This window comes from Otolemur garnettii, unplaced genomic scaffold, assembly GCF_000181295.1.
Source record: "Otolemur garnettii isolate 467f Iridium unplaced genomic scaffold, OtoGar3 scaffold00041, whole genome shotgun sequence".
Lineage (NCBI taxonomy): Eukaryota > Metazoa > Chordata > Mammalia > Primates > Galagidae > Otolemur > Otolemur garnettii.
Window position 1 is genome coordinate 5,586,570 of NW_003852436.1, and position 16,054 is coordinate 5,602,623.

At 40.3% G+C, this 16,054-nt stretch overlaps 1 protein-coding gene and 1 non-coding gene across 2 annotated transcripts in view; both read left to right on the forward strand.

The window, feature by feature from the left end:
• Nucleotides 1–207: 207 nt before the first annotated feature.
• Nucleotides 208–16,054, forward strand: part of SMAD1 (SMAD family member 1) — a 45,501-nt gene continuing 29,654 nt past the window's right edge. The window contains exon 1 of the mRNA XM_012805421.2: nucleotides 208–790. Within this exon, the coding sequence (XP_012660875.1) occupies nucleotides 391–790 (400 nt within the window). The 5' untranslated portion in view covers nucleotides 208–390. The remainder of the gene's footprint in view (nucleotides 791–16,054) is intronic.
• On the forward strand, nucleotides 12,105–12,211 carry LOC111725467. Its single transcript, XR_002773528.1, has one exon. It is a non-coding gene; the product is annotated as a U6 spliceosomal RNA (small nuclear RNA).

Sequence of the window (16,054 nt, forward strand, 5' to 3'; positions counted from 1 at the left end):
GCCTTTATGACTCTTTCTGGACCTTAATTACCTTCTTAGAAGCTCCATCTCCAAATATAGTCACACTGGGAGTTCGGGATTCAGCATATGAATGGTATAGGACAAAATTCAGTCCATAGCATACTATAATGAACAAAGGTGCTTACTAAATTGTGGTTGTATGGTAGAGATGATTTTAAACATTTTTTCCCCCTCTTTTCTTTTGTAGGTGCTGACTTTGGGTTACTTTTTAAAACACTTGGAATGGTAATTTCTACTTTTCAGAAACTCAAACTACAAAGCTGAAGAGAATCCTGTGTGAATGGACTGAAGTCTCTTCTGCTGTCTTCTTGCCTTTGGAGGCTCCTTCATTTCACTGTGTCCAAGGAGCGTTCAGCTAGTGCAGTCATCATGAACGTGACAAGTTTGTTTTCCTTCACAAGTCCAGCTGTGAAGAGACTTCTTGGGTGGAAACAGGGTGATGAAGAAGAAAAATGGGCAGAGAAGGCTGTTGACGCTTTAGTGAAAAAACTGAAGAAAAAGAAAGGTGCCATGGAGGAACTGGAAAAGGCCTTGAGCTGCCCGGGGCAGCCGAGCAACTGTGTCACCATTCCCCGCTCTCTGGATGGCAGGCTGCAAGTCTCCCACCGGAAGGGACTGCCTCATGTTATTTACTGTCGTGTGTGGCGCTGGCCCGACCTCCAGAGCCACCATGAACTGAAGCCACTGGAATGCTGTGAGTTTCCTTTTGGTTCCAAGCAGAAGGAGGTCTGCATCAATCCCTACCACTATAAGCGAGTAGAGAGCCCTGGTAAGTCAGCCCTTCTACATTGTTGTTACTTGGTGTACCTAGTAGCAGTTTGTGGTTTAGAATACCAGAACAATCCTTTTCCATGTATGCAGGTGTAATTTTAAAATATTTGGCGAAATGTTTGAGGTGGGGGACGGGTGTGTGAGAAAGAGAGTGCACATAGCATGTACCTATATTTCATACATTCGAACAGCTTGTTCCTCTCTAGTAACTTCGTAAGATAAGAGCAGGCCATCAGATTTGTCAGTGCAGCACTAATACCTCTAATTTTTAATAAATTGTTTTCTTTCTGTATTGTTCACGTCTCACATTGGTTCTGTGCATTTCCTTAGACACAGTTAGCTGTGAATGTGTTACAAAGGAGTAAAATTAGGAAAGCAACACAATGTTGCCAGCTATGTATTTGAGGGAAGTACAGCATGAGGGCCATCGCCATTGACCTTGTCCCACTTTGTACTTAAGAACAGCAGTTTTTGTCTTCTCTGGTAGAATTTTGCTGTGGCATGTTCCCTGTGTAGGATATGAGGGTATTACGTTCTTCTTAGAATCACTTGCTACTGTTATTTTACAAAACATTCCTCATTTTTACATGTATGACCTTGTAGGGGAGGGCACGGTAAAGGATTTTAAAATTTGTATCATTTTGCCCTCAGGTTAGAATCTATATTCTAGGCAGTTGGATCAATGGGAAAGTGATTAGATATTCAAGCATTTAACTATCTCATTGTCAGATTGGGACCAATTTTGTTGATGGATTGGCTGTTAACAGCTTCTTGTTTAACAAGGGTTCCCAATGTGGCAGTGCATTAAAATCCCACGGCTCCCCTCCCAGAAATCCTGATCCTGGGATAGCCTGGGAATCTGTTTGTAACAAGTACTTGATGATACAGCTATTGGCTTGGTGTTTAGGAACTACTGAGCTAGATCATGTAACAGCATGATTTTCAAATAAAAAAACTATTTTTGTGGGAATATCTAAGATATTCCCCGCCAAAAAAAAGGGGCTTAATGACTAGAGAATAATATAACAGACGTCTTTGTATCTATCATTCATTTTAAGAAAGAAAAAATTATACATAAAAAATTATGTTCCTCTCACACTGATCCCTTTGTAACCACTATTCCAATTTTTATATTTATCATTCCCTTGCATGTTTTTATATCATTATTAAATATGTATGAATCCATGACAATATGTGATATTATTTTGTGTATTTTAAAATGATGTATAATGATATCATAGTTTCCTTTTACAACTCATTATATTCATTCAACATTATGTTTTGTGATTTCTAGATTATATATTTTGGGGTTGAAATCAAATCCTGTGAAAAACCTTTTGGAGATTTATTGGCATTTCATTGGCTTCCTTTGGGCAGGATTGACTTAGTATACTCTTGAGCTTAGTACCATTCACTACTCTGAAGTTTTCTCCATGCAGTTCTTATACATCTTTTCTTAGATTTATCTCTAGATTAGTGGTTTTTATTGTAACTATTTCAAGGTCACAGTTTGTTCTTGTCTAGAAGTGCAATGCCTTTTTTCCCAGTAACCATACTGAATTTTCCTTATTAGTTCTAATATGAGTATTTATTGTTTGTTATGCCAGCAGTGATGCAATTTTTTTTTTTTTAAAGGTAAACTCTTGAGATGCAGATCCTTTTTTAACCAGAAATTGAAATGGAATTTAAAGTTTTGGAGAATAAAAAGTAGTGTATGCTGGGTGTGGTGGCTCCATGGCTGTAATCCTGGTACTCTGGGAGGGTGAGTTGGATTGCCTTAGCTCAGGAGTTTAAGACCAACCTGAGCAAGAGCAAGACCTCCATCTCTACTAAAAATAGAAAAACTAGCCAGGTGTTTTGGTGGGCACCTGTAGTCTCAGCTACTCATGAGGCTTAGACAGGAGGATTTTTCAAGCTCAATGAGTTTGAGGTTGCTATGAGCTATGATGACATCTACCCAGGGTGACAGAGTTAGACTGTGTCTAGAAAAAAAGAAAAAGTAGTGTATGTGTTTCAAACAGGGTATTTAGGTTTATGATTTTTTGATCCCCATAGTAACTTTAAGGAAGGAAGTTTTTAAATTCGGTACCATACGATGACATTGAGGCCCCTACAAATTGAATGACCTGTGTCAGACAACTGAAAAGTAGAGGTGTTGACATCCTCTTCATTGATGTCCCAGGCCTCACTCTCCTATCTTCCACCACTTGGTGCTGCAGTACCTGCCTCCTGTCTGGTCACCCCCTTCAGTCTCTCATCTGCACTATGGAGAGGGACTTTTAAGACGTAGACAGGATCCTTTTGACTTCCTGCTTCTCATTGCTGTTGCGAAGACTTGCCCAGAGCCCTGCACATTCTGGTCCTGGCCTCCCTTGCCAACTTCCTCTCCCACCCTCTCGTCCTGTGTGTGCTCGAGTTCTGTGGAGACTCGCAGTGTGCTTTTCCTCTACCCATCACTTGTTTCTCCTCCCACTTTGCCTAGCTCACTCTTTTTATCCTTCAGAATTAAGCTTAATGAAGATCAGTTTCGTTGGGAAGCCTGTCTCGATCGTCCTTTTCCAATTCTCACTCCCCTCCTTAGAGTTAGGTTTTGCTTTCCCATAGCAACTTGGGTTTCTTCATACTGTTCTTACAGTTTTTGTTCTGCTGCTCTTCCCTGCAAGATAGAGGGAATAATGTTCCAGGAGGAATGTAGATTACTATTTCTATTCCAGCAGCTAGCATAATTCAATAAACTTTTACTGTTAAATGACAATGCTGATTCTAATTTATCTCTGTGGCCATTTGTCCATTTTTTAAGAAATGAATTTTCAGTTCATCTCTATGCTTTAACCATTATATTCCCTTCTTTGGTCATTTCCTAGTTTATTATTAACACAAAGTGAAAACTTAAAATCAATCTTGATGGCTCGGCGCCCGTAGCTCAGTGGTTACAGCGCTGGCCACATACACTGGGGCTGGTGGTTTCAAACCCAGCCCAGGCCTGCTAAACAACAATGACAACTACATAACAACAACAACAGCAACAATAGCCGGGCATTGTGGCAGGCACCTGTAGTCCCAGCTACTTGGGAGGGTGAGGCAAGAGAATTGCTTAAACCCAGGAGTTTGAGGTTGCTGTGAACTGTAATGCCATGGCACTCTCATGGTGACATAGTGAGACTGTGTCTCCAAAAAAAAAAAAAATCAATCCTACTATGATTGTGTTACTCTTAATAACTTTCATATGCTCTAATAAAAAGTTTGAGAGGGAGGAGGTAGAGAACTGGCTAAAATAGGCATTTGGGGACTCCACAAATGTCATTTCAGCCACCTCTTTACCCAAGAATCTTATTGAGTTGTGCATAGTAAAGGACAGTTCTAGAAAACTTTGAGGTTGAGATCTATTTAATTTGAACACATCAGGATTTTACCTACAACATTTTCCATACTGTGAAGTGACTGGTGTGAGAATTGGAATGAATGGATTTTTTTCCAGCTGATGAAGCAGTTCCTGTACTTTGTGGGGAAAAGCCCCATGACATAAAAGTGCAAGGGGGCTTTAGATCCTCACAGCTCCTGGGATAGGCATTTTCCCTCCGTAAAGCCCTATGGAGTACATTTGGTTGTTTCTGTGAGTCAGTGAAAAGGGGGTGTGCACAGCGCAGCACTGAACTGTTTTGAGCCGTATCAGTTTTTACCTTAGATGAAGTATTTCAGAGAATGATTTAGCAGTTTAAGTGTAACACAGTTAAATCTTCCCAACTGGGTGTTTTCTGTTGTGGTCCCAACAACTTGTGAAAACAACTTAACAAAAATTGAGCATATTTAGAAGATTTAGAGTGGTGGTTTTCAAAGTGTGGTCTGCAAACTAATAGCGTCAGCATCACCTCACAGCTTGTTAGAAATGCAGATTATTATTTTAATTGACAGTTACATTTGTGGGGTTCAGTGTGATGTTTCTGTATGTGTATACATTGTAGAGTGATCAAATCAGGCTAATTAACACATCCTTCACCTCCCACACTTACATATTTGTGGTGAGAACATTTAAAACCCACTCTTCAGCGATTTTGAAGTAGCGGTGTGCACTGTTGTTATTAGTTGTAGTCACACCATGCTGTGTATAGATTACCAGAATTGATTCCTTTTGTGTGACTGGAACTTTGTACTCTCTGCCCAACATCTCCCCATTCCAAGCCTGCCTCCCCCCGGTCCCCAGCCTCTGGTTGCCACCATTCTACTCTCTACTTTCCTGAGTCCCACTTTTTTTAGAGTCTGTATGTAAGTGAGATAATACAGTATTTGTTTTTCTGCGCCTGGCTTCTTTCATTTAGTGTAATGTCATCCAGGCTCATCTGTGTTGTCACATATGATGATTTTTCTCTTTTTAAAGGCTGAATAATATTTCATTTGAAAATATTCCACATCACTAACCATAAGGGAAATGTAAATTAAACCACAATGAGATACCATCTCACAGCTGTTAAAATGGCTCTTATCAAAAGGATGAAAGATAACAAGTGCTGGCCAGGATGTGGAGAGAAGGGAACCCTTGCATGCTGTTGGTGGGAATGTAAATTAATATAGCCATTATGGGAAATAGTGTGGAAGTTCCTTAGAAAATTAAAAATACAACTACCATGTGATCCAGCAGTCTCCCTACTGGGGAGAAAGTGAGATCCATATGTTGAAGAGATCCCTGCCATGATCCAGCAATCTCCCTACTGGATCTGTATCCAAAGGAAATGAGGTCTGTATGTTGAAGAGATTCTACATATAACTACCATGTGATCCAGTGATCTCCCTACTGGGTCTGTATCCAAAGGAAATGAGGTCTGTATGTTGAAGTGATCCCTGCATAGAACTACCATGTGATCCAGCAATCTTCCCTACTGGGTCTGTATCCAAAGGAAATGAGGTCTGTATGTTGAAGAAATTCCTATGTAGAACTACCATGTGATCCAGCGATCTCCCTACTGGGTCTGGATCCATATGTTGAAGAGATCCCTGAACTGCCATGTTTGTTGCGTCATTATTCACAATAGTCAAGATAAGGAATCAATTGAAGTGCTCATCAACAGATGAAAGGGTGGAAATGGAAAGTCTTAAACCCTTCCACTCACCTATAGTACTGAATCAAACTCTGGGGATGGGACCAGTAATCTGTGTTTTACTAAGTTCCCCAGGGGATTCCAATCCATAATAAAGTTGGAGAGCCACTAGTTTAAGGTATCCTGGTGAGTCATCAAATCCAGTTGTCCAGTGAACTTGTCTCTTATGGAAAAGAGATGCTAATCTTTAGTCTTCTTAGTCTTAAAGCATTTTGAATTTTACATATTCTGTTACAGACATAAAATTGGCTTGCCTTTTCCAGACTTTTCCTTCTGCTGATATCCTTCTGCAGAGTTACCTTGAAGTGGGTGGGGAAGTAAGGGCCAAAGCCATGCTTTGTGATTTGGCTCAATGCACATGTTGTAACGGTTCTTTGAGGGGATCTTTTAGTGTCTCTGTCTTTTGACCAAAAATAATTTTGTGGACTTTTAAGTAATTGCTTTTTTTCCTTAACCTATGCTATTTATTTTCTTATAAATAAAATAGTATAAAAATAGTGGGGAAGAAACTGAAACCTACAGAAACACTTTGTTGCAACTTTATTCATTATGGTTACAGTTTATTTGTTATAGTTAACAATGGCAGAAAGCACGCAGAGGAAGAACCTTTTGTTGGAAGGTACTACTTTGACCATAACTGAAAAATACATTTTTGAAAAAGTAGAAAATATTAGGAATTCTTTTCTGCAAATGTGTGGGTCACGTACAGGAAAAAGAAAGTTTGTGGAGCTTCTGAAGACTTTGCTGCTGATGTCACAGGTGGACTTTTTACTTGGACTTTTACAAGCCTTCAGCATCAAGGCTACTTATTAGTGGTTGAATTAAATGTAGGTTTTCTTTTTCTTTACCAAAGTAAATGCTGACGGTGGTTAAGGAGTCATCTAACCATGGTGTCAAAAAGACCATTCACTTGCTATCTGCTGCTATTAAAATGACTTAATGGAGATTTCCTGTCTTTTGGCTTCATTTGTTTCGTTTTTCATTCGTTTCTTTAAGGTTATCTTCTGCCCTTTTAGCTTTAATGTACTTGAAGGGTGGTATTAAACCAGAGCTTGAAATTCTGAGATTTCCATTTTGATCTTTCACACCCTAGATTTAGCTTCCTGGTGCTTTAGTTTCAGCATTATGGCTGCCAGGTGTTTAAAATTAAAATACACCCGACATGGTCTTTACCTGTTGACCAAGTACATGATTTGACTGTCCTATTGCCTCAGTCACCAATTCATAGCTTGGTAAATTTTCCCTTGAAGAGAAAGTCTTAAAACTATAGAAATGAAGAACAGATTAATTTTTGTCAGAAGTAAAGAAGGAGATGTAGGCAGGAGGGGGTTGGGTGTGACTATAAAAGGGCAAAGGTCAAAGGAGGGGCGCTTGGGGTGATGGAGACATTCTAAGTCTCAGCCATGTCTGTGTCAGTATTCTGAGTGCGATGTAAAGCTGAGCAGGGCTTCATTCTTACACTTGCCTATGCATTTAGCTCAGCCTACATTCCTTCAGTCAGTCATTGTGCTTTAGCCTGCAGTAAGGGTGTTGTGTGTGTGCGGGTGCTCTGTGCGTACTCAGTAAAGGTGTTGTGTGTGTGCGGGTGCTCTGTGCATACTCAGTAAAGGTGTTGTGTGTGTGCGGGTGTTCTCTGCGTACTCAGTAAAGGTGTTGTGTGTGCGGGTGTTCTGTGCGTACTCAGTAAAGGTGTGTGTATGCGGGTGTTCTGTGCGTACTCAGTAAAGGTGTTGTGTGTGTGCGGGTGTTCTGTGCGTACTCAGTAAAGGTGTGTGTGTGCGGGTGCTCTGTGCGTACTCAGTAAAGGTGTTGTGTGTGTGCGGGTGTTCTGTGCGTACTCAGTAAAGGTGTTTGTGTGTGTGCGGGTGTTCTGTGCATACTCAGTAAAGGTGTTGTGTGTGTGCGGGTGTTCTGTGTGTACTCAGTAAAGGTGTTGTGTGTATGCGGGTGTTCTGTGCGTTCTCAGTAAAGGTGTGTGTGTGTGCGGGTGTTCTGTGCGTACTCAGTAAAGGTGTTGTGTGTGTGCGGGTGCTCTGTGCGTACTCAGTAAAGGTGTTGTGTGTGTGCGGGTGTTTTGTGCATACTTCTCATTGTCACACACAATACTGAAAAAGAAAAACAAGCATCAGGATTTAGTAAGATTAGTATTTTTTGAAAAACAAAAATGAACATTTTTTAAAACAAAAAGTTGCTTTACTGTATTGTGAATGTACTTTTATATGAGCCAGCGATGATGAAAATCTTCTGTTTCAGTGAAGTGGGGTTGAGGAGGGTGGTTTTTTTTTAAGTTTTGCATTCAATATATACATTTGGAAGGCAGGGGGGAAACTATTAACTTTTCCTTCCCATTTACCAGAGTGGTGATCTCTAGGGATCTGATCATTGAAGATGCAAGTCACATACCAAAGTGTAATCATGACAAGTATTTAAAGACTTGGGATTAACTGGTAACAACATTAACTATAAAAATAAAGGCATATGCTGTTTTTTCACTTAGGTCTAAATTTCTCTTCATTCAGACATAGACGACTCCTGAGGAACTGTGTCTGTCCCAGAAGACTGGTGTGTAATCACAGAGCACTGTGCAAACTTGAATAGTAGAGGCATAAATAGAGGGTGCAGCTAACTGGAGAGGAGACACAAAAAAGCACCTGAAACTCTAACGCTGTTTGGTAGCATTTGCAGTGGTACGGATATAGATATGTATGTGTGTTTCATTGTCCCAAGGAGTCAAATCAGTTTATAGGTAGAGATGCACTAAGTTAGAAAGCTGTTGGTAATAAAGGTAGACCATGAAAAGCAAAATTAATGATACAGATGTGCTCCTTTATTATGTTTGTAATCCTAGTCTGGATGTTTCCCTAATTCTTGGTGTGAAGGAGAGGTGACTACACCATGGAGGTGAAGGAAGAAGGCTTTGAAAGTTATGAGGTACAAATCAAGCATTTGTGCCTGGGGTTAGGGGGAGGGCAGAGGCTTCTGCAGGAGAGGGCCTTGGGGTCAGGAGGGGGCCTCTGCTTTTGCAGGTGTTCTTCCATGGTCCTCGGGGAAGTTTTCCAAGAAGTATTAGGTCACTACTGAGACTTCTATCCATGTTTGGGACACAACCAGGTAGACCTGGAGTTTAGACATTGAACTTTCTCCACGATTTTATCATTGGCATTTAGCGTGTGTTTGACAATTTCATCATTGTCATCCATAATATTACTAGAAGCAGATACAGTCATGAGTAACATTTTTATACCCAGATCTTTTAGTAGATTCTGTAGCCTTAAATCTAAGGCAAAATGTGAAGTTCGTTCCTTTGATTTTTTTTCCTGAGCAGTGTTCTGTTTAGTTTGGTTTTGAACTAACCTGGTGATTTTATTACCTATTTTAGGTTACTGAGCAAGTGTTCTTAAGTGCATTGTTTGGGACATTTGTTCTGAGTTATTTATTAATTCATGAACAGAGAGGTTCAGCCATGTTACCTATACGGTAAGTTGTGATTGTGAAAGCGTATAGATTACATCAGCTGAAGCAGACATCTAGGCAGCTACAGTGTGACTTGTTTCTGGATAGAAGTTTTCTATTGCCAAATCTCCAATTGGAGATTTTTAAACAGTAGTAGTCTGTTGATGATACAAAATATCGTTCTCATACTTTTGCTTTTCTGACCTTCATCCTCCTTGGGATGGAGTTATGTTGGCTTTTGGTTGGGGGGGGTGTTTATTGTTTTTTGAGATGGGCCCTTGCTCTGTCACCTAGGCTGTAGTGCAGTGACAGCATCACCACCTCAAACTCCTAGACTCAAGCAGTCCCCCTACCTTAGACTGCAGAGCAGCTGAGACTACAGGTGCAGGCCAACAGACCCGGCTGATTTTTTTTTTTTTTTTTTTTAAATAGAGACTGCATCTCGCTTTCTCTCTCAGGCTGGTCTTGAACTCCTGGCTTCAAGCAGTCCTCCAGCCTGACAGCCCAAGGTGCTAGGATGATAGGCATAAGCCACTCTACCCAGTCCATTTTTCTCATTTTATTTCTCCAGTATTAAGTGGGCAAGAGAAGATATTTTCAGATCTTCCTGATTCATTTCAAAATGCAGCTGTCTTCCACCCGCCACTGCTAGTTCATAGGGCAGAAGGAACACCAGCCAGCTAGCAGCTGTGAAAAACAAAACTCAGCAATGAAAAATGGCTGAAGAAAAAAATAGCAGTTTTGAAGATGATAGGAAAACATTTGTCATAGTAAATAAGTAGTATGGGAAAATAATACTCTAAAAGGAAAAGCCTGCCTAATACTTCCAAAACTAGCTTTGGGTGAAATAATAATCTAGACTTTGGATTTGTGCTTTTTGGCTTATTTCCACATGCGGATCATCCTCAGTGATTTGGTCTGAAGAGGTTTTATGTGTGGCTGGGGAGAGGAATCACAGGATATTTGCCCCGTGTTGAGAGTGCCCTATGAGTTTGGACACTTGCAAAAGGGAGAGAAGTAGAAGGGGTGGTTGGCATACAGAATGATGTCAGGTCGATTATCTGGGTTTTACTTTCAGCCTCCTTGGTATTAGATGTCAAGAAGCCAGAGAAAAGACTGGAGATTTCTTTCCCCCCAATCTATTTTCTTATCCTGTTGTCCTTTTCTACGTCGAAATGCAAATCTGCTCAGCAAAGACATGACTGATAATCAAGAATTAGCCAAATCATCTAACTGCTGCCCTGATATTTGGAAAAATGAGATTCATTGTGAAGGATATAGGGAACCAACAAGGAGCTATTTATTTTGAAGAGCGGAGCTGGGGCTTTTGTCGCAGCTATAGGGTAGATACCACAGTGCGGTGGTAAACAGCGGAGGGCTTGCAGAATAGGGGCGCTCAAAGCCCCACATTCCATTAATTTGCCAGTTTGGCTGAGGATTAGTATAGTTGTTTGATAGTGGGGTTAGGACTTGTTTGAAAGGCTCAGACTTCTGTGTTCCCCAGGTGTAGCCTGAGCTAGGTGTCTGTTGTCTTCAGCACCATTTCTCTGTGTGTGGGAGACGGGGAGGTGACCACTTCGCTTGCTACTTGCCCATCCCAGTTTCCTGCCCTCGAGAGGATTTCTCTTAGCATTCAAGCCTGATGGTAGCACTCACTTGAGGTCTGCTATTCTTCAGCCACATGGGTTACATAACATGGGTTCCTTGATAAAAGATCCAGAGTTCAGGGGAGGGGGGAGGGTGGGTGAAGAGATTGATATTGTGGGGATCACACCTATAATTTGTCCTATTAGGGTACATGTGAATCTGTCTAAAGGTCGAATATAAATGTCTTAACACAACAATTATGAGAAAGACATGATGGCTATGTTAGCCAGTTGGATGAGAGTTTTCCAAACTGCATATGGAAGCAACACACTGTATCCTATGATAGAATTAATGTACAGAATTATGATATAATAATAATAATAATAAAAAATAAAGATCCAGAGTTCGAAAACACATTCTGCGGTTTAAATGAAAAGATTGAGATGGACGAAGCATAGTTTGGTACATTTTTTCCTCTAGTTCTTTAAATTGTGATTTCCATGCTCTGGTATCTTGGCAGACATTACAGATGGAAGATCAGGGTTTTAGTCTGCCGTGCCACCACCTCACTTCTAAAACCGCTCTCCAAGAGCTGCTGCTGTTCTTAGTTCTTTAACCTTCCACACGGAAGAAGCCGTTTCTTATCTGAGTTGTGGCTTGGCTTCTGGCTTGTATAGTCACATGTCGCCCTCACTAGACTCCCTGACTGTCTGGGGTCTCAGTCAGAAGAAGGAAAAAGAAGAGTGATTTTATAAGGGGTATTTGGGCAGCTTATTGTACCCTAAAAGTAAACACGTATCAGTAACAGTGATACCACCGTGTGCGTTTTCCCTGTGTTTCCCTAGAGTTTTTCCTTATCAGTTATATCCAGCTTTGTAGCAGATGCAACACTATTTCTTTAGTGGCAATTATCTATTTCTGAGCATCCAAAAAATTTACCCACAGTATGGGAGTGTCCTTGGCAGATATTTAAGTGAGATGGTCAAATTAGGAAACAGTTGTGGATAAATGCTTTTGAAACATAGAACCTACAGCCTTTAAAAGGAAAAAGACGAGCTAATTTTAAGATGAATCACTTAAGAGAAAACTGATAGGAGCATGTCACAGGGACGTAGGGGCCAACTCAAAACGACTGCTCCTGGCCAAATTTGAGACCATTTGATCAACAAAGTAATTAAAGTGCTCACTTTGGCAGCCCATATACTAAAATTGGAACAATACGGAGAAGATCAGCATGGCCCCTATGCAAGGAAAACATGCAAATTCATGGAGTGTTCCATATTTTTCTTGTGAATGAATTAATAAACTGTGGTGTATATATATATATCCCATAGAATACTATTCAGCCATAAAAAGACAGAGACTTGACATCTTTTGTGTTTACCTGAATGGAGTTTAAGAACATTCTTCTTAGTAAAGCATCACAAAAATGGAAAAACAAGTATCCAGTGTATACAATACTATTATCAAACCAACAGAAAAGGAACTACATACCCACACAATAGGAAAACACAATTGAAGTTAGGGGTAGGGAGAAGAAAGGAAGGAGAGAGATTGGGGTGCTCTCAGCTACTGGTATGCCAGTGTAGGGGTATATGGCGTATCTCCTGGGTGAAGGCTCAACTACAACTTGAACTTTACCTAACAAATGCAAACAGTGTCACCTAATGATCTGTACCCTCATATTAATCTGCAACAAAAAAGTAAGGACAGAAATAAATTAAAAACCATTGGAGGAAAAATAAGGATCCAATGATTCATGCTGTTCATATGTGAGGGAGAAAGGAGAGGGTCTTTCTCACCATAGATGCTAATTGCCAACTGGTAAATGTAGGATCTTGAGGAAATTCAGGACACACAAGGCCATTGAAGGAGGTATTTCTCTTTGGTAGTTAAAATATGGTGAGCGACAATGTAGGGTTAGAAGGCTTGGATGAAATTGTGGCACTTGGTAACTTTGACCTTGGCTTAATCGTGTGTCCTTTTTGAGCTTGTGTTTGCTACCCCATGAAATAGGGGAGTGATTATATTTGCTTTCCAGGGTCATGGCAAGGATTAAATAGTACGTATGAAAAGGCTTTATACGCTAATGCATTCTTGAAACACAACATGACTAAAACAATCATATGAAGAACATAACTTCTGTGTACATCTTTTAGAATAAAAAGGCATAATATAAGCAAGCTTTCATTAAATATGAATTAATGATAATTGTTATAATAAAAATTATAATTAAATTTTAAAAATATAATTAAAAATTTCATTAAATAATGATAATTATTGTAACAAAAATAGTAACAATAGAAGTTAAAATAGCTACTTTTCATGCTTACTGTACTGTTTATCACTTCACATGTATCTCAGGTAATCCTGACCACAGCTATTCAGTACCAGCAGGGCTACTGAGAGGCAGAGTTTATGTTGTTGCACAACTTGTAACTGGGGACCTAGGATTCATATTAAAGTCTAACTGCCAAACTCATGCTACTCACTAACCACTGTAGTCTACTGCTTCGCAAGAGAAGTGGTTCCCCCTTTTAATCAATTTTCTCTCTATAAGAAAGGGGAGGCACGCACAGAGTTTTTAGTAGCATAAATACCATGTGTGCACCAGCTGAAGGAGTTTGGGGTTTAGAGTTTACATCCGTGCTTCCTGTGTTTTTGGAGGCTTTGTGTTTCGTTTCATCACTAGGTAATAAGCGTCTCAGTTTCGTGGAATATATTTAATGAAATCAAATTTCAACTCAGAATGAGCTGGATGTAATTAATTCAGCTGCATTTACGGAGCTGCCTGGTATGACACCTGGGTTAGTCTTTTACATACTATACATACATGTTATAGACAGTTAGAAACATGAGGCTGGCTGCTTTTTGTGCGAGATGACTATCCCTCACTGAGTACTTTCCTTAGGTCAGTATGGTCTTTGTTAAGACCATGTGACTGTGAGAGACATTGGCACAGTGGTTAAGAGCTTAGATTTATAGCACCTGGACTTGAATTTGTCTCCACTGGTTAGTTATTGGTTATAGATTTGTAAACAAGTTGCTTAATCTCTAGATTTCAGTTTCCACTTTTACAAAGTGGTGTGGTAATGGGGACCTAGGATCAGAGCTGTTATGAGAATTAAATGAGTTAACATTTGGTACAACTTGGTATGCAGCATTTCACATACACCCAAATAAGCACTGTGTAAATATAAGAAAAAACTGAGAGAATACTATTATTCCCATTTTACTAATAAGAGTGAGGTTTAAATAGTTAATTGTGTCAGTTAATTGGCTAATAAATACAGTTGAAACTCCATAGCTGACCACCTCCCTCCATTGACCTAATTTTCATAGACTAGACATGCACCGCGTGTCCATATCAGTACCGTAGGCCTAATTCCTTATGTTGACCACCTCTGTGTGTTGACCAGCGTGTTACAGTCTCTTGGGTGGTCAACTTACAGAGGTTCTATAATTGAGCAGAATTTCCAGTTTTGGAATTCAGAAACTAAAACCTGCCGCTGTTATACTTCATGTGTGGCTTACAAAGGATTTTTTCCTCTAACTTTTGAAGTGTCTAATAATCTAGTACCTTCCTACTGTAGAAATTAAGCAGATAAATATTGGCAAAGGGAAGGAAACTGGGGTTAGACGTAGGAAGAGAAAAGACGGGGGAGATAGGTCCCAGGCCGTGTGCCACCCATCTTGACCCTCACACTTTTGTCGGGGCTCCTTTTCTTATCCCAAATGGAAACTGGGGCAAGAACTTGTGCCTAAGTTCGCACAGCTAGGACACTGGATTTTCTCAATCCAAAGCCAATGCTTTTTCCGTGACGCTCTGCTGCTTGACCAAAAACAGCTTACCCTTCTCCATGGCATTCTAAGTTGAATCTATACACTACCTAAGAATCGGGGCCAACAATGTATAACGTTCTTTAGAAGTGATAGGGATACTCTGTAGAAATTTGACTTAGGATTGAGAAAATTGAAGTTCAGGTTTCACCTTTAGTTAGCAACCTCCATAGGGCAGGCAACCCAGCTCTGTTGCCAGTGCATGTAGTGCTCTCATCTGTGTTGAGAACCAGGCTGTGTTCACCCAAGCTTCCTGCAGGTTCTTGTTTGTTGTATGTTGGGTGAGGCGCAAGAATCTGCCATTTTAAACAGTGTCTTGCTGATTCAGGTGCTGGGCGTCTGAGGATTATAAAAGACTGGTCTGTATTAATCCACTTACGATAAATAAGTCAGGAATAGTAATAGAATTCACAAACATACATTAATTGAAAAAATATTTATTGGCGGAACCCGTAGCTCAGTGGGTAGGGTGCAGGCCACATACACCAAGGCTGGCAGGTTCGAACCTGGCCCAGGCCAGCTAAAACAACAATGACAACTGCAACAACAATAAAAATAGCCGGGCATTGTGACGGGCACCTGTAGTCCCAGCTACTTGGGAGGCTGAGGCCAGAGACTTGCTTAAGCCGTAGAGTTTGAGGTTGCTGTGAGCTGTGATGCTATAGCACTCTACCCAGGGCGACATAGTGACACTCTGTCTCAAAAAACACAATAAAAAAATATTTATTGAGGATCTGTCAGACATTGTATGATACAAAAGAAAGAAAACCAGTTCTACCCTCAAGGGTATTAATGGTCTAGGGGAGTGAAGTCAAATTAGCAAAACAGTGTTACAGATACTCAGTCCAAGTGTTAAGGCCACGGTAGGGCACAGAGAAGAATTCATTTCTCTTGAGAGTAGAAAGACCAGGAAAGGCACCATGGAGATGTCTTTAGAACTGAGATTTGGAAATCATAGCCAAATGAGCAAAGGTACAGAAGTGAAAAACTAGCAGATGGAAACTGCAAAAAGCTTAGGAGAGTTTGGGGTAGGGAAGTATTTTTCAACCTTTTTTATCTCACAGCACACTTGAATGGATTGTTAAACTTTCAGGGCAGAATTAATTATGTTGATTTAAAAAAAGAGTAGAGAACATACTTACCGTGCTTTGGACTTCTTTTTGTTTTTGAGACAGTCTCACTTTGTTACCCTCAGTAGAGTGCTGTGGCATCATAGCTCATTGTAACCTCAATGATTATGATGATGATCCTCTTACCTCATCCTCCAAGGTAGCTGGGACTTTACAGGC